At 37.2% G+C, this 20,923-nt stretch overlaps 1 protein-coding gene across 2 annotated transcripts in view; it reads right to left on the bottom strand.

Annotated features, from left to right (window-relative positions):
• LOC111143854 (autophagy related 7) overlaps positions 1-20,923 on the bottom strand; it is a 243,616-nt gene that overhangs the window by 123,975 nt on the left and 98,718 nt on the right. For both annotated transcript variants that reach the window (XM_022497813.1, XM_022497812.1), the window contains exon 18: positions 2,212-2,334. In XM_022497813.1, coding sequence (XP_022353521.1) covers positions 2,212-2,334 — 123 coding nt within the window. The remainder of the gene's footprint in view (positions 1-2,211; positions 2,335-20,923) is intronic.

Below are 20,923 nucleotides of genomic sequence, written 5' to 3'. Positions count from 1 at the left end.
ATCTGGCTCACAGGCCAACCAGTCTACCATCTCTAATCAAAAATTTGATGTGTGGGGATGCCTGGGTGGCTCAGTGGGTTAAAGCCTCTGCCTTCTGCTCAGGTCCTGATCTCAGGGTCCTGGGATCGAGCCCTGCATTGGGCTCTCTGCTCGGCGGGGAGCCTGCTTCCTCCTCCTCTCTCTGCCTGTCTCCCTGCCTACTTGTGATCTCTGTCAAATAAATAAATAAATCTTTAAAAAAAAAACTTGATGTGTGGCTTATGATTCCAAAAACAATAAATATAACTGAATGGAGGAAAATTTCAAAAAGAAAACTCTGACTTGTGGATGAAACCATGTCCCCTCCTGCCCCACCATCTATTTAGTCACTCTTGGTCTCTTAAACTTCACCTTTTCTTCCTGGGTCTTTGAAAAGGCTATTAATGTTTGACCAGCTAAAATGCAAAGCAAGTCAGATCTCACCAAGAATCTGCCCATTATCCTAGCATCCAGCTCTGTTTTAAAGAGTGAAATTTGGGGTCACTTTCAAGCTGCAATTCATCTAGCCAACAAAAGAGAAGTATATGAATTATTTCTAGCTGGGTAGAAATAGTCCCTCAGCAAACTAGTCAAACAATTGCATAGTTGAAAAGATCTGTAAGTTATTTTAACCTTATCAGGCAGTACAGTGCTACACAAAGGATAAAATGGCGGCCATGATCAACATAATGTTTTGAACCATGTCTGGGAACCAATAACAGCTCTGGGGAAAATCTCAAATTCTCTTTAAGTTCAGCACAGATACTGTTCATCTTCTGAAACTGAAGCTAAGAGACTCTATGTGGGCCTAACTATTGGTTATGAGTGGAGTACTACATCCATTTAATGCTCAGAGGACACCAAGGCAAGTTAAAGAAGAACTGGTTATAGCTTTTTTTTTTTTAATGTTTTATTTATTTAAATAATCTTTACCCCATGTGGGGCCTGAACTCATGACCCCCAGATCAAGAGTTGCATCTTCTGACTGAGTCAGCTGGGTACCCCAGAACTGATTTCAGTTTTATTTATTTATTTTTTCTTTTCTTTTTTTTTTTTAAAGATTTTATTTATTTATTTGACAGACAAGAGATCACAAGTGGGCGGAGAGGCAGGCAGAGAGAGGAGGAAGCAGGCTCCCCGCTGAGCAGAGAGCCCGATGTGGGGCTCGATCCCAGGACCCTGAGATCACGACCTGAGCTGAAGGCAGAGGCTTAACCCACCCAGGCACCCCAAGATTTCAGTTTTAAATGTAGTACTAGAGATGTACTATCTTGCCTCTCTGGTGTGCCTGAAACTCTCACCTCAATCTGCTGAAAGTTTCAAAGGATTTGACTCTGGTAGGTTCGATTTTCTTTACTCAGTGCTACTAGTTCCAATCTTCTGAACAGCAGCCTTAGTTTGCCACCAGCTAGTCCAGTATCCAGCCTGAATGTCTACTCAATGACCACTGGAGCCTGCCCCAGTGGTAAAGACATACAACCCCAGGCAGGGGTAGGAATGGTGTAGTCATCAATAAATAGGACAATAGGACTAATGGCATCTTTGCAAATGTTCCACTCCTGTGGGACACAGGCACTCACGGTTTTCTTTATGCAGCTTGTGGAAATGATAAGACAGGCCACATTTCTCCTAAGAACTTCTTCACGGAAATTAAGATCTGCAATATATTCTAATTGACAAGTAAAGCATAACTCTCTCAGGTTGTGACTGGGGAAGCCATTTTATAGTAGAGTTCAGTGACCTAAGATGTATCCAATATCAAATAAAAGCCCATGCAGCGTTGGTGGTATAGTGGTGAGCATAGCTGCCTTTCAAATAAAAGCCAGGCATATTCCCTCTGACGAACATGGCCAAAGCCCAGTCTCCCCTATCTGACATTCTGATATGTGGACATCAGAAACAACTCTCCCATGGCCACAGGCATACTGTTCTTCAGACAGGACCAGAGGTGCTTGAAAATCCGTAACCCATATTCCCTTTAATTATGTGCACTGGGCACATGCTACACAACAATCTGCATACATCAACATACAGTGACTGCAGAAGGTTCCTTCTTCTCTGATAATTAGCAGACTTATTTAGCAATGTTTGTCAAATCATAATTCACCGCTTCCTTACTATGCCATAAATCTGAGCATCAAGTAGGTTTCAAACACACCAGTCCTCAGTACAAAAAGCTTGTTTTATTCTTACCTCAGCAGCTTGGGTCTCTTGGTGCAGCAAAGTGAGGCCTGTCAAGTCTTCTAAGAAGGAATGTGAAGAATTAAACACCTTCGCTAGGAAATTAAATCCTTCTCGTTCATATTGATCAAGAACCTGTAAAACATTTATATTTGTTAAAAGGGGCTGCAGGCTTTAAAAGTATATTACAAGATTTTCACTTCTATAAGCACTTGTCAAAAATGAAACTAAAACTAGAATTAAACATGGGGATAATAATGCAATCTGGAGGGCAAAAACTGGGAGGGCTTAGTATTTATCACTTTCCCTTCTCAGAAACAACGACAATATCCTTTTCCAATTCACATGACAATTTTTGTCAAATAAGTTTTATGCAAATTCACTAAAAATTCTGTAAAAGCTGGGTTTCTTACTTCTAAAGTTCACCTATTAGGGGGGAAAAAATGGGCCAGAAAAGAACCAAGAAAAAAATTAAAAAGGATAAAGACAAACGGACAAATAGATGGGAAATGTGATCTACTGGCTAGGCATACATTTTTTTAAAAAACAATAACTCAAAACGTAAAAATAAATTTCACTAGGCATGTCACAAAAGAGGATATCCAAATGGCCTATAAACATATGAAAAGTTGATCAACATTACAAGTGATTAGGGAAATGTAAACTAAAACCATAATGAAATCTTACATTATAAACACCAAAATGGCTAAAGTAAAAAAGAAGATTTCAAGTACTGACAAGAATGTAGAACTGGGATTCTCATGGGAGTACAAAATGAGAAAGCCATTTTCGAGGCTTAAGACTTATATGCCCTGTGATCAAGCAGTTATACTCCTAGATATATATACCCTGCAAAAAAAAGGTATGTGGTTATGTATCAGAAGACCCAAACAAAGTGTCCACAGCAGCACTATTCACGGTAGTCCAAACTAGATACTACTCAAGCGTGCAATAGTAGAATGAATGAACAAACAGGTATATTCATGCAATAGAATACTACTTAGCAATGAAAACAAACTATTATCTGCTTGCAACAATATAGATAATTCTCATAAACATAATGTTAAACGATAAAGAGAGAAGCAATATTTAATGCACAATTACATTTTTATATATAAAATTTTAAAAGAGAACAGGCAAAATGAATCTAAGTTAGGCAAGTGGTTACCCATGGAGGGACTGTAACTGGAAGGGGCACAAGGGAGGTTCTGGATACTGATAACATTTGTTTCTTTATCTGGGTGTTGGTATACTTTGTGAAAAGTCATCAAGCACTTTTTTGTATATATGTTATCCCCTGGTAAAAAGATTTAAAGCCTGCGTCTTGACAGGAGAACAATACAAGAATGTCTGAGTTCTCAGAAGCAAAGAAAATAATGATTATTATAATCAAAAACTCAAAGATCACAGGAATTGTGAGTGTTAGGAAACAGTAAACCAGAGTGTCTCAAAAATTCTCTCAGAACTCAGAAGAAATAGATGAATGTCTCAAAAAGCAGACATTGAGGATAAATCCAAGAAATCAATTACACATGAATAGAAAGGCTGAAGAAACAGTAACACAAGAAAACAATCTTTAAAACTTCTCCATAAAAGAGATGAGAATGTATAAACACTTTGATGCAATAATTCCACTTCAAAGACTTTTCATACAGATACAGTTGTCCATGGGTCAAAGAAGTTGACATGTAACGATGCTCACTGAAACACTCTTTGCAGCAACAAAAGATTAGAAGCTACTACTCTTTAACAGGGAGCTGGTTGACAAAATTATGGTGTATTTACAATTTAGGGCACAATTTAGACCCGTTAAAAGAATGAGGTAGCTCTACAGTATTTATATAAACTTGTTTCCAAGACATACAGGTATATTAAAAGCAATGTCCAGACCATGTGTTTGGTAGTAATCTCTTAAAAAAAAGATGGAGGAGTAAAGAAAAAGAAAGGGAAATGCAGCTGTGTGTATGCTTGTTCCTGCATATAATAAGATCTCTGGAAGTATGTATACACACGACTGGCATCAAGTAGTTGGCTCTGCAAATTCTTCTATACTACCTGAATTTTTAAAACCGTGTGCATATATTACTTATTTAAATGATATTAAAGTCTCTCTTTTTTCCCTTTAGTGCTGGAGAAAGGTCCCAGCAGAGGAGGAGGAAAGAGTCCTAAAACCCTGATGAAGCTAGAGCTGAGATGGGGGGCAGCCCTCCCCTTCAGCCATGGGAAACAAAAAAGCAGTTGTGATGTTAGGAAGAGCAGGGAACTGGGGGCTGAGAAGTTCTGGGGTCTGACAGCAGGCAGCAAGGTCATCTGCTGCCAGAGAAGGGGATGGGTGGACCATGGCAGTAATGGTCTGGGACAGCTGTGTGGGGAATGTGAGAAAGGAAGTAGAGGCCCCTGCTCAGGACGGATAATATACATTTTGGGAGAAATGTGGACAAAAGGACCATGTAAGCGTGGGCACTGACAGGATAAAGGCAACAGGGAGGTCAAAGAAATCAAGGGGCTGCTGAGTACCAGTGAAGGGAGCCAAGGGAGGTAAGGTAAGACCTGCAGACTGGAGGGAAGAGATACACGGGGGATCATGGAGGAGCAAAGGGTGATCAGTATGCCTCAAGGTCACACAGCAAAGCCTTTGGCTGATGAGCCCCAGTAAATTAATCTGACAACCCAATGCCTGGATAAAAAGGCACTTAGTAACTGAATCCCTCAGTAATAAAGAGATTCCTTACAAACAAGAATTTTATCTTAGGAAAAATATGCATGAAAATTAATGATCTTTTTCAAAATGATAAATACTACGTGCTTGGTGATCACTTATTTCTGAACCATTAAGCTCACTAATTAGCTAGTTTGTGCCACGTTTTCAATAAGGTGAAAGAAGAAACAGGTTTGAAAAAATGGATTAAACATTTTTTATAAATTAGAATTCCAGAGATGACACTTTGTTGGACCTTAATTAATCTTTCAGATTTCAAGTCCATGTTTCCACAGATAATTCTGCAGTGCTACAAATCTGAATAGCAGAAAAACTAACAACAAGAGCAGTAGGAGTAAAAGCCTCCCCCCATAATCAATACGTACCGAAAGTTTAATGCTGAAACACTATTCATAGCTCTGGCTTCAAAAATATGTGGAAAAACTTAATCCTCCAGGGGCATATTTAATCATGCAAGGGTTTTCTAGTATTCCCTTTATGTGCTGGGAAGTTAATTTGTGTTACGAGTATAAGCAGCTTATAAAAGGTACAAAGATATTTTCCCCTACAGTTTGACCTTCTTAAAGGGGAAAATGTGTTTTAAATTACCCCCCAGCCTCAAAAAGATACCATCACAATGAATATGAGCACTGCTACAGAGTCAGTCTGCAAACACACTGAACCTCCTAAGTAATTATATAATACATGGTCCTGAGAAGTGTGCACATTACATTTTGACAGGTTATTAAGTACTCTAAGGTACTGGGAGAGTTTGCTAAGTAGAGAAATAATGACTTTTAATACAAAATATGGATCCTTTCCTGATGAACATGATTTTCCTTACTTCACTGTTCTCTAAGGCTGGGTGAGCTTTACTTGTGTCACATGCACACTGCTGGACAAAGACAGTAGAATCTCTTTTTAAGACACGGTTTTAGGAGTATCCGTTCTCTTGCTGAGATTCTTTGAGGACTCTTTACTAGATCAAACCCATAGCTCCCCAGCTAGGCATCTCAGTCCCTCCAGAAGCCTCCAACTTTGGACAACTCTCTGGAGAATGCCTTTCATAGGGTCTAACATCTGACATTGCATAACATGCAATGATTTGCATTTCATGAGAAGCAGAAGAGATTCATGGTTTACAACTCTAGTCTATTCTTAAACAAGGATACGAGGAACTGAGTACTCAACAAAAAAAATAGCTTTTGTGTTTTCTACTTTCAGCTTATCTATTTTCATGCAGTGTCTGCAAACCTCATATTTAAAGTCTCTGTTGTTTAGAAATTGTATTCACTTACTCTAAATTATTTAAAAATATACATGTGTCATGATTTCTAATATTCTCAGGGAAAGCTAGCCCAATATCCCAGATAGAGTAATGAAAGTATGGCTGGTAGCCACTAGGACCTTTAATTCCCATCCTATATAGGAGAATCCACAAAAGAAGGGTCAAAATACTCCCATCTGATGAATAGTCACCCAATAGTCTGCAGAGGCTTTGCTCCAAGGAGGGCAAACCTTGTTTTCCAGTTCTGCTGCTAAGGGAGCCATTCCAGCATGGAAAAGCCTCACTTTGGATAATGAGCTGGAAGCATCACTAATAAAACCAGGAAACACCCTGATCAACCGGTTTCTGTCTTTTGGTGTCTGGGATTTCTCTCATCATAATAAAAAGGAATCAAAGAGGAAGAAAAAAGGCTCTGATTTCAGCAGCTCTTACAACTACTGTCCCACCTTCACTGCTCCCAGCTTTTGTTTCCTCTTGGTGCTAATCACTGAGGGTAACCTGTCTTCCCCATCAAATAAGATCTTTCACTTCCAGCAAGATTCAGCTCAAGTACCAGCTCCCACAGGAAGTCTTGCCTGATTAATTCCACTCCCTATGATCTTTTCTTCCCTCTTATATTCTGACCCCACTCTCCAGGGCACACTAAGTTGCCAAATGAATTGAAGGAAATGCTCACAGTATCCCTGGTAATCGAGAGTTGCTGGTGTTTCCAACTATCAGCCACATGTTTGGTAACTCTGTTTTGGTTTCCATATATCTCAGTGATACAAAGCTGATAATGGAATAGAAAACAGCTTCATATGGAAACATATAGGTATCAATCTAATTAAATCTGTTGCTGTTAACTCACTCTATTGGACATAGGCAGGATTTATCAGACCAAACTTGAAAAAAAAGAAAGATCTGAGTTCAAGACATGGAATGGTATTACTGGCATGCCAAAAATATAGAACAAGTATCTTGTTCTTTCCCTAAAGTCACTGTATAGTGTACCATCTTAGGCATCCAAATGCAAAATTGGGGCACAACTATAATTTAGAGGATGTGGAAGAGTTCAAGCCAAAACACCAAATAGTATCAACATCAAGATAACAGACTATGGAATAAAGGTACCAACACTTTAGTATTTTAATTAAACTTCTTATGGTGTAACACACAACTGCATTTAAAAAAATCAAATATTGTATCTTGTTTTTTTTCATATACCAAAATCACAATTCTGCTTCAGTCAACTAGGCAATGGAAAACAAACTGTAACTGGGGATTAACCCACAACGGAGAGTAACTTGGCACATGGGGCAAGACACTTCACCTTTTTGAGCCGTTTGCTCATCTCTAAAATGGGGAGGCAACTCCATGCCTGTTTCCCTACCTACTGAGATACAAAAAGAATTTCATGACTTCAATCACTGACAAAGAATGGTTTATAAAGGGAAGTAAAAATACTAAGCATTTATTACTTTAAAAATATTATTGCCAAGGGGTGTCTGAGTGGCTCAGTCAGTTAAACATCTCCCTTAGGCTCAGGTCTTGATCCAGGGCCCTGAGATCGAGTCCCACATCGGGGCTCTCTGCTCAGCAGAGAGCCTGCTTCTCCCTCTCCCTATCTGCTGCCCTGCCTACTTATGTGCTCGCTCTCCCTCTCTCTGTTATATAAATACAATCTTTAAAAAATATATTATTGCCAAATATGGTTTGATAAATACAGAAAATGCACAACAAGAAGACACATAATGGTGTCAGTGATAATAGCAGAGCAAGGATCTCTGCAAACTCTCTCCTCTGTAAGAGAAAACAGAACGGTGACAAAGTCTGGGGAGTATTTATTCAGAAAACATCTGAATCTCTGTAAAAACAATGGGCTTTGAGGTTTTCAACATGCTCCATTCCCACCCCTTCCCCTTTCTAGCTCAAATGTAGCCCTGAACACCAACAACCACACAGTCACAGTGGAAACCAGCCTGGCAGCCACTGGAGGGGTTAGACTGGGACTGAAGCTCCTTTAAAGCTCCATTTTCAGAAAATTGCCACCGGTTTGGTGATTCCCAGGGAAACCCTGCTTGCATGTTCCTTTTATTTGACCTGACTCAGAACTCACCCAGTGTGAAAGCCTTTCTCCCAGGGCTAGCTGTCAACAAGTATCAGGGACAACTATTTAACATCATCGTTCCTGAGATGGTGGATAATAGTTGCTGCAACAATGTGCTAACCAAAGAGTGTAAAACAAAAGTCTGGGGACTACCATAAGAGACACTGAAAAGTTCCAACATACTCTTGAGAATCTAGAAGACTGCACAGGCACAAGGTGATATGTATGCCCAAAGCTGTGCACATGCTCAGGAAAGATCTGAGAAAGTCCTAAGCTCTCACTTCTAGTTGAGTATCTGTGCAAGCAGGAGATGAAAGTTAAGGCAGAGTTCTTAAATGCCTGGCTCAGCACTGAAGGCACTCCCCAATATACGCACAGAGTACCTCGGCAAAGACTGTGATTTACTGGTTCCAGGAAATTCAGAAAATCTGTTTAATCATTAGATGACAACCAAGCTAACCAAGCAGAAACTTCATGGTGACACAAGACAAAGAACACCAACTTAATGAAATTAGTTCAGCAAAGTCACTAAATAACAAGCAAACAAACAATAGCTAAGAGCAAAAATAAACCATGGGCAGGGGAGAGAATCTGATTTCCAGATTTAGCACATTATATTATGTGACACATCCAGTTCTCAACAGAAGTTACTGGTAGGGGCACCTGGGTGGCTCAGTGGGTTAAAGCCTCTGCCTTCGGCTCAGGTCATGATCTCAGGGTCCTGGGATCGAGCCCCACATTGGGCTCTCTGCTCAGCGGGAAGCCTGCTTCCCCCTCTCTCTCTGCCTGCCTCTCTGCCTACTTGTGACCTCTGTCAAATAAATAAAATTTAAAAATCTTAAAAAAAAAAAAAAGAAGTTACTGAATATGCAAAGAAACCAGAAAATATGTCCCATACACAAAAATGAAACAAAAATGGTAAACAGAAACCATTCGTGAGGAAATTACTAAACAAAGACTAAAACAGCTATAGCTATTTTAAGTAAATTTGAAGAACTGAAAGAAACCATGTCTAAGTACCTAAAAAAAAAAAAAAGTATGAAAATGATGCTTTGCCAAAATAGAGCCTCAATAAAGAGAAATTATATAGAGGATCAAAAGAGAAACTCTGGAGTTAAAAAATACAACAACTGAAAAATTCACTAGAGAGACAAACCAGTTTTGGGCATGCTGAAGGAAGAATCGGTTAATCTGAAGATAGATGCACTGAAAATATCCAGTCTGTGGGGGCGTTTGGTTGGCTCAGCTGGTTACTCTTGATTTCAGCTGAGGTCATGATCTTGGGGTTGTGGGATCAGGCCCCATGCTGGGTTCTGTGCTGAGTGGAATCTACTTAAGAGTCTCTCTCTCCTTCTCCCTCTGCCTCTCCCTCCCCACTCATGCATGCATGATCTCTCTCTCTCTCCCCCCCCCAAAAAAAAAAGAAAGAAAGAAAGAAAAGAAAAGAAAGTATCCAGTCTGAGAAACAGAAAATGAACAAAAGCCTCAGAGACCCATACAACAACATGTGCTAATAAAGGAGTTCCAGAAGAGATGGAAGAAAAAGGCAGGAAGAATATTTGAAGAAATAATGGTAAAAAACTTCCCAAATTTTATGAAAGACATTCATCTACACATCCAAGAAGCTCAGCTCCAAGAACAATAAACTCAAAGAGATCTATATCTACACACATCATAATTAAACTGTCCAGAGACAAAGGGATGATCAGGCAAGTGCAAGTGAGAAATAACCTATCATGTAAAGGGAATCATTAACAGCCAATGTCTCTTCAGAAACCATAGGAACCAACAGTACTGGTTTGAAATATTCAAAGTGCTGAAAGCAAAAGACTGTCAACTAAGAATTCTATATCCAACAAAACGGACCTTCAAAAATGAAGGAGAAATTAACAAATTGCCAGATAAACAAAACAAGAGAATTCATCACCAGCAAAACTATCTTGTAAAAAATTCTGAAGTGAGTACTTTAGGTTGAAATGAAAGGACACTAGACAATAACTCGGATCCTCAAGAAGAAATAAAGAATGCAGGTAAAGGAAATTGCAATTTTTTCTTTGTGATTTTTTTCTTCTATGTGATTTAAAATACAGATACATAATCAAATAAAATGCAAGTATACAAATGCAGAAAGCAATAATTATACATCTGTGTTGTCACATGAAGATTTAATCTATGGGACAGTAAGCCCAAAGGAAGGGGAGGCAAACCAAGATACAATGGAGTAAAGTTTTTACTGTTACCCAAATTAAAGTGATGTTAAACCCAAACATATGGTTATGAATAGTATTTTGATTGTAAACCCTGGAGCAGACACCAAAATAACTAAACATATATATAGTAAAAGAAAAAACAAGGGAATTAAAATGGCACATTAGAAAGTATCTATTTAACACAAAAAGAAAAAAAGGCATAAGACATATAGAAACCAAAAGCCAAAATGGCAGATGTAAATTCTATTTTATCATTAAATGTAAATGAATTAAACACCTCCAACTAAAAGGCAGACATGGCAGAATGGATGGATAAAACAAAAAAACATCATCTAACTACATGCTGTCTACAAGAGATTCATTTTAGATTCAAAGACATGAATAAGTTGAAAGTAAAAGAATAGAAAAAGATATTCCATGCAGTTTAAATTATGCATGATCAATAAGTTCTGGAGATATAATGCAGAGCATGGTGATGACAGTTAACAGTACCATACTGCATATTTGAAATCCGTTAAGAGATCTTATACTAAACTCCTCAACACATACACCCCCCAACCCCCCCCACACAAAATGGTAACTCTGTAGAGGTTATGGATATGTTAACTAGCTCGGTTGTGGTGATCATTTCAAGATACATAAACACAGCAAGTTACAGCCCTTAAATAATGTATAATTCGTATATATTAATGATATGTCAAAAAAGCTGCTTAAAAAAAGAGAAGACTCCATGAAAGCAGAAACCAAAAGAGAGTTAACTGGAGAGGCTATACTAATATCAAACAAAATAGACTTTAATACAAAAATTGTTACCAGGGACAAAGAAAGACATAATAAAAAGACATAAGAGATACATATTAAAAAGATACAAAAATTATAATCTGAGGTGTACTTACCAAAACAGCCCCCAAATACATTCAGCAAAAATGTATTTTGCCCTGAATTTTTCAAAATTGAAAAATTTTGAAAAAATGTATTGAAAGGAAAAATACACCAATTAAACAATAAAAGTTGGAGATTTCAATACTGTACTTTCAGTAATGTATAGAACTAGAAGATCATTGAGGAAACAGAAGACTTGAACACTATATATCAATTAAACCTAATAAATATCTCTAGAAAACTATATCCAGGAACAGCAGAATCCATACTCTTCTCAAAGAATGGAGCAGTCTCTAGGATATACCATGTGTTAGACCATAAAATATGTCTCAATAAGTGAAAAAAGCTGAAATCATATAAATTATTTTCTCTGATCACAATGCGATGGAATTGGATATCAATTACAGAAATTTGGGAAACTCACAAATATGTGGATATTAACACACTCCTAAAAGCAATGGATCAAATAAGAAATCACAAGGGAAATTAGAAAATACTTTGAGATGAACAAACACACACACACACATGTAACATACCAAAAGTTATGAGATGCACTGAACACAGTGCTCAGAGGGAAATTTATAGCTATAAATGCCTGTATTAAAGAATGATTTCAAATCAATAACCTAACTTTCCAACCTAAGAACAGAACAAAAAAATGACCTAAATGCAAAGCAAGCATGAAGAAGGAAATACAAAAAATTGGGTAGAAAAAAAATCTTTTCAGAAAAACAACAAATGTGACAAATCTTTACTTAGATTGGCCTAAAATTAAAGGGAAAAGACTCAAATTACTAATGTCAGAAATGAGAGAGGGGATATTACTGTCAATATTTCAGAAATAAAATTATATGGAAATACTATAAACAACTGTATGCCAATACATTAGATGACCTAGATAAAAAAATGGAAAAATTCTGAGAAAGACACAAAGTACTGATACTGACTCAAAGAGAAATAGAAAATCTGGGGTGTTATGCCTCCATCAGAAAGGATGAATACCCAACTTTTGTATCAACATGGATGGGACTGGAAGAGATTATGCTGAGTGAAATAAGTCAAGCAGAAGGTCAATTATCATATGACTTCACTTATTTGTGGAGCATAAGAAATAACACGGAGGACATGGGGAGATGGAGAGGAGAAGGGAGTTGAGGGAAATTGGAGGAGGAGATGAACCATGAGAGACTGTGGACTCTGAAAAACAATCTGAGGGTTTTGAAGGGGCAGGGAGTGGGAAGTTGGGTGAGCCTGGTAGTGGTATTATGGAGGGCACGTATTGCATGGAGCACTGGGTGTGGTGCATAAACAAAGAATTCTGGAACACTGAAAAGAGATTAAAAAAATAAAAAATAATTAAAAAAAAAAAAAAAGAAAATCTGGGGTGCCTGGGTGGCTCAGTGGGTTAAGCCTCTGCCTTCGGCTCAGGTCATGATCTCAGGGTCCTGGGATCGAGTCCCTCCCACATTGGGCTCTCTGCTCAGCAGGGAGCCTGCTTCCCCTCTCTCTCTGACTACTTGTGATCTCTCTCTCTCTCTCTCTCCCTGTCAAATAAATAAATAAATAAAAATCTTAAAAAAGGAAAGAAAGAAAGAAAGAAAATCTGAATAGACACATGAAAAGTAAAGAGACTGAAGTAGTAATCACAAACTTCCCACAGAGAAAAAAGCCCCGAAACAGGTGGCCTTGCTGATGAATTTTACCAGACATTTAAAGAAGAATTAACCAATCTTTCACAAATCCCCCTGAACAATAGAAAAGAAGGAAACACATCTCAGTTCATTTGAGATGGGTATTATCCTGTTACCAGAACCAGACAAAGACATTACAAATACAGAAAACCAAAGGCCAATGTCTCTTGTGAATATAAGTGCAAGTATCTTCACCTAAAATATTAGCAAACTGGGGCAACTGGCTAGCTCAGAGGAGCACGTGACTCTTGATCATGGGGTTGTGAATTTGAGTCCCATGTTGGGTGTGGAGATTATTAAGTAAATTTAAGAAAAAAAATTTTAAATTAGCAAACTGAATCTCCAGAAATGTATAAAAAGGATGATACACTATGACAAAATGAGACTTATCCCTGGAAAGCAAGGCTGGTTCAACATATGGAAATCTATGTAATTCATCACATTAATAGAATAAGGAACAAAAAACCACATCATTATCTGAAAAGGCACAGAAAAAGCATTTGACAAAAATCCAACACACTTTCATACTAATAAACAACAAGCTAGTAATAGAAGACAATTTCCTCAACTTGCTAAAGGGCATCAATAAGCATTAATACTATACTTAATGGTGAAAGACTGAGAGCTTTGCCAGTAATATCAGGAATAAGACAAGGATTCCCACTCTTGCCACTTCTATTCAACATTGTATTGGATGTTCTAGTCAGGGCAATAGGCAAGAAAAATAAAAGCATCCGTCTAGATTGGATCTAAACTAGAAAGGAAGAAGTAAAACTCTACTTCCAGAAGACATGATCTTGTACATGGAAAAGCCTAAGAAATCCACAAAATGTTCTTAGGAAAAAAAAAAAGGACTCCTACTCTTGAGTACAAGAATACATTCTATTCTTGTAGGATATAAGAGCCATATACAAAAATCAACTGTATTTCTATATACCAGCAATGAATTATTCAAAGAAGAAATTAAGAAAAACCACTCCATTTAGGGGTGCCTGGGTGGCTTCGTTGGTTGGGCATTCGAATTTTGATTTCAGCTCAGGTCATGATCTCAGGGTTGTGGGACTGATCCCCGTTGGGGGCTCCATGCTCAGGGGAAGTCTGTTTCTCTCCCTCTCCCTCTGCTCCTCCCTTTGCTCACACTCTTTTTCAAATAAATAAATAAATCTAAAAAGGAACAAGAAGAGGAAGAAGAAGAGTAGGAGGAAGTAGAAGAGAGAGAGAGGGAAAGGGAGAAGGAAAAGAAGACCACTCCACTTATACAACATCAAAAACACATCTAGGTATAAATTTAATGAAGGAAGTGCAATACAAATACACTGAAAACTACACTGAAAAAAGAACTAAATAAATACAAGGACATCCCAAGTTCATGGATTATAAGATTTAATGTTGGTAAGATAGCAATATAGTCCAAATTGATCTAATATTCAGTGCAATCCTAGCTGGCTTTTAGTAAGTGAGGACAGATACTGACAAGATGATCCTAAAATTCATATGGAAACCTAAGGGACCTAGAATAGCTAAAATACACTTAAAAAAGAATTATTTCAAAACTTACTAAAGGGTAAGAATTGGTTACTAGATGGCACTAACATAAGGACAGACATACAGAGTCCAAAAATAAACCTTACATTTTTGGCAAGCATAACGAGATAACTGAATGGGGTAAAAAATACTCTTTTCAACAAAAAGTACAGCAACAATCGATCATCTACATGCAAAAGAATGAAATTAAACACCACATACAATATACAAAAATTAACTGAAAATGGATTATATATCTAAATTTAAGTGCTGAAACAGTTACACTCTTAGAAGAAATCAGAAAAAATCCTTATGAGCCTGGGTTGGACAACAGTTTCTTAGATGTGGCAACAAAATCCCATAAGAGGCTCAACCCCCCCGCACCCCCCCAAAATTAGGATGTCATCAATATTAAAAACTATTGTGCTTCAAAGGTTAAATCAAGAAAGTGAAAAGACAAGTCACAAAATAGGAGAATATATTTGCAAATTACATATCTGATAAGGGTTTGGTATCCAGAATATATAAATAATTCTTAAAACTTCTCAATAAAAAGCCAAAACCAAAAATAAAAACCCAAATAACTTAACAATGGACAAAGGAACTAAATGGACATTTCCCCCAAAAAAGACACACAAATGACCAACAAGCACATGAACAGATGCTCAACACCAGTGGTCATTAGGGAAATGCAAATCAATACCACAATGAAATACCACTTCACACCCACTAAGATAGCTCCAATAAAAAAGAGACAAAAACACGTGTTGACAAGAAGATGGACATCGAAATCCTCCTACACTAATGGGAATTTAAAATGGTGCAGCTGTTGTGGAAAACAGTTTGGCAGTTTTATAAAATGTTAAACAGAGATACTATATGACCTAATAATTATACTCCTAGGTATATACCCAGGAGAACTGAGAACATATGTTCACACAAAAACTTATACACAAATGTTTATAGCAGCATCATTCATAAAAGTTGCCAAATGGAAACAGCACAAATATCCATCAGTTGATGAATGGATTAAAAAATGTGGTATATCCATACAATGGAATATTTTTTAGCCTTAAAAAGAAGTGAAATACTGACACATGCCACATTATGGATGAACCTTGAAAGCATTATGCTAAACGAAAGAAGACTTTTGCATAAGTCTACATGTATGGTTCCATTTATATGAAATGTCCAGAATAGGAAAATACATACAGATAGGAGATTAGTGCTTGCGAGGGTCTGAGGGAAGCTGGGAATGGGGAATAACTACTAATGGGGATTGGGGTTATGGTTTTGTTTGGGGTGATGAAAATATTCTAATTAGTGTGATGGCTGCATAAACTTGTGAATATACTTAAAAACCCAAGAATTGTACACTTTAAAGTGAAGAATTTTATGATATATGAATTTTTTTATTTTTTTATTTTTGTTTTTAAAGATTTTATTTATTTATTTGACAGACAGATACATAGCAAAAGAGGGAACACAAAGGGGGAGTGGGAGAGGGAGAAGCAGGCTTCCCGCCGAGCAGCGAGCCCGATGTGGAGCTCAATCCCAGGACCCTGGGATCATGACCTGAGCCAAAGGCAGATACCCAATGACTGAGCCACCCAGGCACCCCTGAACTGAGTTTTAATAAGATAAAAGACCTATATGAGCTGTTAGTATGAGGATCCAGTGTAGAGTGTCTGTAAAACAGATTGAGTAATAAAGAACACTATCTGGAAGGAAGAATTGAGGGGTGGACTGATGGATGGATGCACTTAACCTCCCCCATCGATCTGTGGACTGCTTTTTAAAAATGTGTCTTTTCCAATTAGAGTTGTTTGAAACCAAGTAAGTCTGAAGTCTAGTTTATCATCTTAAAAGATGAACAGTACTTCTGAAGATCCTTGCAAAGATAAATATATATAGTGAGGAGAAAGAAAAGAAAAAGGACGATCTCCTTAGAAGGTTTCACAACCTTCAAGTTTTGGATAGTAGCAAAAGATCAAAGAACCACGGCAGACGCTTTGTGGAAAAATTAATCTGCCTCACCTCCCCCGACCCGAAAAAAGAAAAGCTAATCGGACACAATTTTATCTAAATCTAAAATAGCTACTCTAAAAACTACAGAACACTTATGAAAGAAGTTGAGGAAGACACAAAGAAATGGAAAAACATTCTATGCTCATGGATTGAAAGAATATTGTTAAAATGTCTATGCTACCCAGAGCACTCTACATATTTACTGTAACCCCTATCAAAATACCATTGACATTTTTCACAGAGCTGGAGCAAATAATTCTAAAATTTGTATGGAACCAGAAAAGACCCTGAATAGCCAGAGGAATATTGAGAAAGAAAACCAAAGCTGCTTTTGGGCATCACAATGCTGGACTTAAAGCTATTTTACAAAGCTGTGATAATCAAGACAGTATGGTATTGGCATAAAAACAGACACATAGATCAATGGAAAAAACTAGAGAACCCAGAAATGGACCCTCAACTCTATGGTCAATTAATCTTCGACAAAAGAGGAAAGAATATCCAATGGGGGGGAAAAAGTGCCTTTAATAAATGGTGCTGGGAAAATTGGACAGCCACATGCAGCAGAATGAAACTAGGTCAATTTCCTTACATCATACACAAAGATAAACATTCAAAATTGATGAAAGACCTAAATGTGAGACAGGAATCCATCAAAATCCTAGAGAAGAACATAGGCAGCAACCTCTTTGAACTCGGCCTCAGCAACTTCTTGCTACACATGTCTCCAAAGGCAAGGGAAACAAAACCAAAAATGAACTATTGGGACGTCATCAAGATAAAAAGGCTTTGCACAGCAAAGGGAACAGTCAACAAAGCTAAAGGGCAACCTACGGAATGGGAGAAGATATTTGCAAATGACATATCAGATAAAGAGCTAGTATCCATGATCTATAAAGAACTTATCAATCTCAACACCCGATAAATAATCCAGTCAAGAAATGGGTAGAAGACATGAACAGACATTTCTCCAAAAAAGATACACAAATGGCCAACAGACACATGAAAAATCAACAACATCACAGTTCAACATCACTCAGCATCAGGGAAATACAAATCAAAATCACAGTGAGATGCCACCTCACACCAGTTAGAATGGCTAAAATTAGTAAGACAGAAAATGACAAATGTTGGCGCAGATGTGAAGAGGAACCCTCATTGTTGGTGGGAATGCAAGCTGGTGCAGCCACTCTGGAAAACAGTATGCGGGTTCCTCAAAAAGTTAAAAATAGAGCTACCCTAGGACCCAGCAATTGCACTACTAGGGATTTACCCCAAAGATATAAATGCAGTGATCCAAAGGGGCACCCACACCCCAATGTTCATAGCAGTAATGTCTATAATAGCTAAACTGTGGAAAGAGCAGAGATGTCCAAAGACAGATGAATGGATAAAGATATGGTATATGTAACGATGGAATATTACTCAGCTATAAGAAAGGATGGACACTTAACCATTTACATTGACATGGATGGAACTGGAGGTCCAGTTGAGTGAAATATGTCAATCAGAGAAAGACAACTATCATATAGTTTCACTCATATGTGGAATATAAGAAATAATGCAGGGGATCATAAGGGAAGGGAGGGAAAATTGAATGGGAAGAAATCAGAGGGAAGAAAACCATGGGAGACTCTTACCTATAGGAAACAAACTGAGGGTTGCTGGAGGAGCAGTGGGTGGGGAGATAGGTAATTGGGTGATGTGCATTAAGGAGGCCACGTGATGTGATGAGTACTAGGTGTTATATGCAACTGATGAATTATTGAATACTACATCTGAAACCAATGATGTACTATATGTTGGCTAACTGAATTTAAATTAAAAAAATCTAAAATAGCTCTCTTTTTAATTCTATCATAAAAGCAAAATAAACTATAATAACAATAACAATAATAATAATTTGACCTTACAAAATTGTGTTGCTTAATAAGCATGATATTATAATGATCAAAATATTTACAAATAGATGGTCTGACCAACTAATCTAATCTTTTTAGACTTACACAATGGCAGGTCATAAATTTGAGGAGGGCTTATTTTAAATATGGACAAAAGTCAACAAGGAGATGAACTGTAAAAATGCTAACAAGAAGCCTTTCTAAGAAAGACTATTACCCAAGCCACTCAACACATTCATTTGAATATTTACAGAGCCTGCTCCAGGTTACAGGCTTCTTGGGGACATTCACTATGTTTCTGTATAAGAAATATCTGTATAAGAAATATCCTATTTTTTTCTTTTTTGTTGTGGTAAAATAAATATAAAAAATCTACCTTCTTAAATATTTTTAAGTGTTCAGGTCAGTGGCCTAAGTGGCATTAAGTACATTAATGATTTGTGCAACCATCCCCATCTCCAGAACTCTTTTCATCTTGCAAAACTGAAACTCTACACCCGTTAAATGCACTCTCACCATTTTCCTCCCCCAGCCCTGGTAACCACCATTCTACTTTCTGTCTCTAGGAATCTGACTATTCTAAGTACCTTATTTAAGTGGAGTCATGCATTTTTTGTCTTTTTGGGACTGGCTTATTTCATTTAGCATAATGTCCTCCAGGTTCCATGTTGTAGTGTGTGTCAGAATTCCCTTCCTCTGGAAGGCTAAATAACATTCTGTTATATGGACAGACCACATTCTGTTTGTTGATTCTTCTATAGATGGACACTGGGGTCCTTCTGTGTTTTAGCTATTGTGAATAATCCTGCTATGAGCAGAAGTGTACAGGGGTGTTATTTTTGCCAAGGAGATAATCAAATATTCACTGTAATGCACAATTTTTGCAGAACTATTTTTACACTTTTGATATTCATTCTTTGTTCTCAGGCTTATTAATAGCTAATGCTTTGTTGGTTTGTTTTTATTTTATCATTTCATTATTATTCTAATTTATATAACCAAGTAGGGGAAAAAGAACTGGATTACCTTACCTATTTAAGTATTAATTAACACTAATATGTAAAAGGGAAATTTTTCACCCCAATTAAATATAAATAACTCGAGACAAAAAAACCCTAAAAAATACATAAGTAAAACATGTACATTAAGTATAAGGTGGTTTCTTAAGTGACCTTCCTTCATTCCTCATCATCTAAGCTTGTTGAGTTGTGTGACTCAACAATGCCTAAACAGAAGGAATCAGACAAGAACTATCTCTACCTCTCTATATTCTCATCTGAACACAAACAAGCTTTAATACCCACCATCTTAAAAAATATAATCTCTCTTGATAATCTGTCTTATCACCTTCCCCCAATGACCTTAACAGTAAAAAATGTCATCGAAAAATTTATCTGTTTCATTCTATGAATAGAGGATAAGGAAGGCAAAGAGAGATTACAATTTTATCTACTGTGTATACCAGTCTCTACTTTAAAATGAAGTTTTTAGGAATAGAGCTTTTCTTTCTCAGTCCTCTTTTTAACCTAAGTCATATTTTTTCATGACTATAATAAGCTGAAGATATTCTTTGAAGGATCATTTGGAGGATCCCAGGACATTAAAAAGAATACACTTGAAACCTTGATGTAACAAAGTACAGCTTTCTAAAGTCATTCTTCAAAGGCACAAGAACTAGAGCCTTGGTCTGAGAGCACACATCAGATCAGAATCCCCTAGAGAGTGGGGCCATATCCCCAATTCCTCACTAATTAATTAAGAACCTGCATTTCTTGTGAGTTTCCATAAGACAGGGATGCTGTGGGTCATAGGACCACACTTTGAACACATCTTCTTTCTCTAAGCAGGACGACCTTCTCTTAGACTCAACCCATGAAGAAGCATGTATGTTCCCTTAACATTAAAAACTCATCTTTAGCTGTTCCTCCTAAAAGAAATTACTGTGTGATACTGTTTATTTAGTAGTTTTAGTCAATTCCTTTAATAAATTCTTGTTGGTAAAAAGTTTTTAGGTGCCCTGCACAGAGAGCCAGCTCTCATTAAGAAAATTATTACCCCAAGTGACTTTGTAATGTGTGAATATTGGTTCAGTGACTTTCTTTTCACTCTGGAACTGAGACTTATACAAGCATATATTTGGCAGGCAAGGTCTGTTGAGAAAAACTAGGCATTTGATTATATTATTTCATATATTATTCTCTATCTCTACCTGCATGGCCCTTGATGTCACTGCCATAAACTAATAGCCTTTGACTGGAAATAACCCAGACACAGGTTTGGTTTGACTCATGGAATATTTGGGGAAAAACATATGCTTGAATTAAAACTAAAAAATCAGATGCTTTGATTTTAAAATTCAGATTTCCATTTACTCTTAAACAGAAAAAAAAAAAAAAAAAAAAAAAAAAAAAAA

The sequence above is a fragment of the Enhydra lutris genome, unplaced genomic scaffold, assembly GCF_002288905.1.
Source record: "Enhydra lutris kenyoni isolate GAN:26980312 unplaced genomic scaffold, ASM228890v2 scaffoldscaffold10, whole genome shotgun sequence".
Classification (NCBI taxonomy): Eukaryota; Metazoa; Chordata; class Mammalia; order Carnivora; family Mustelidae; genus Enhydra; species Enhydra lutris.
Note: the sequence above shows the minus strand (reverse complement) of the source record. Positions and strands in the feature narration are given on the sequence as shown.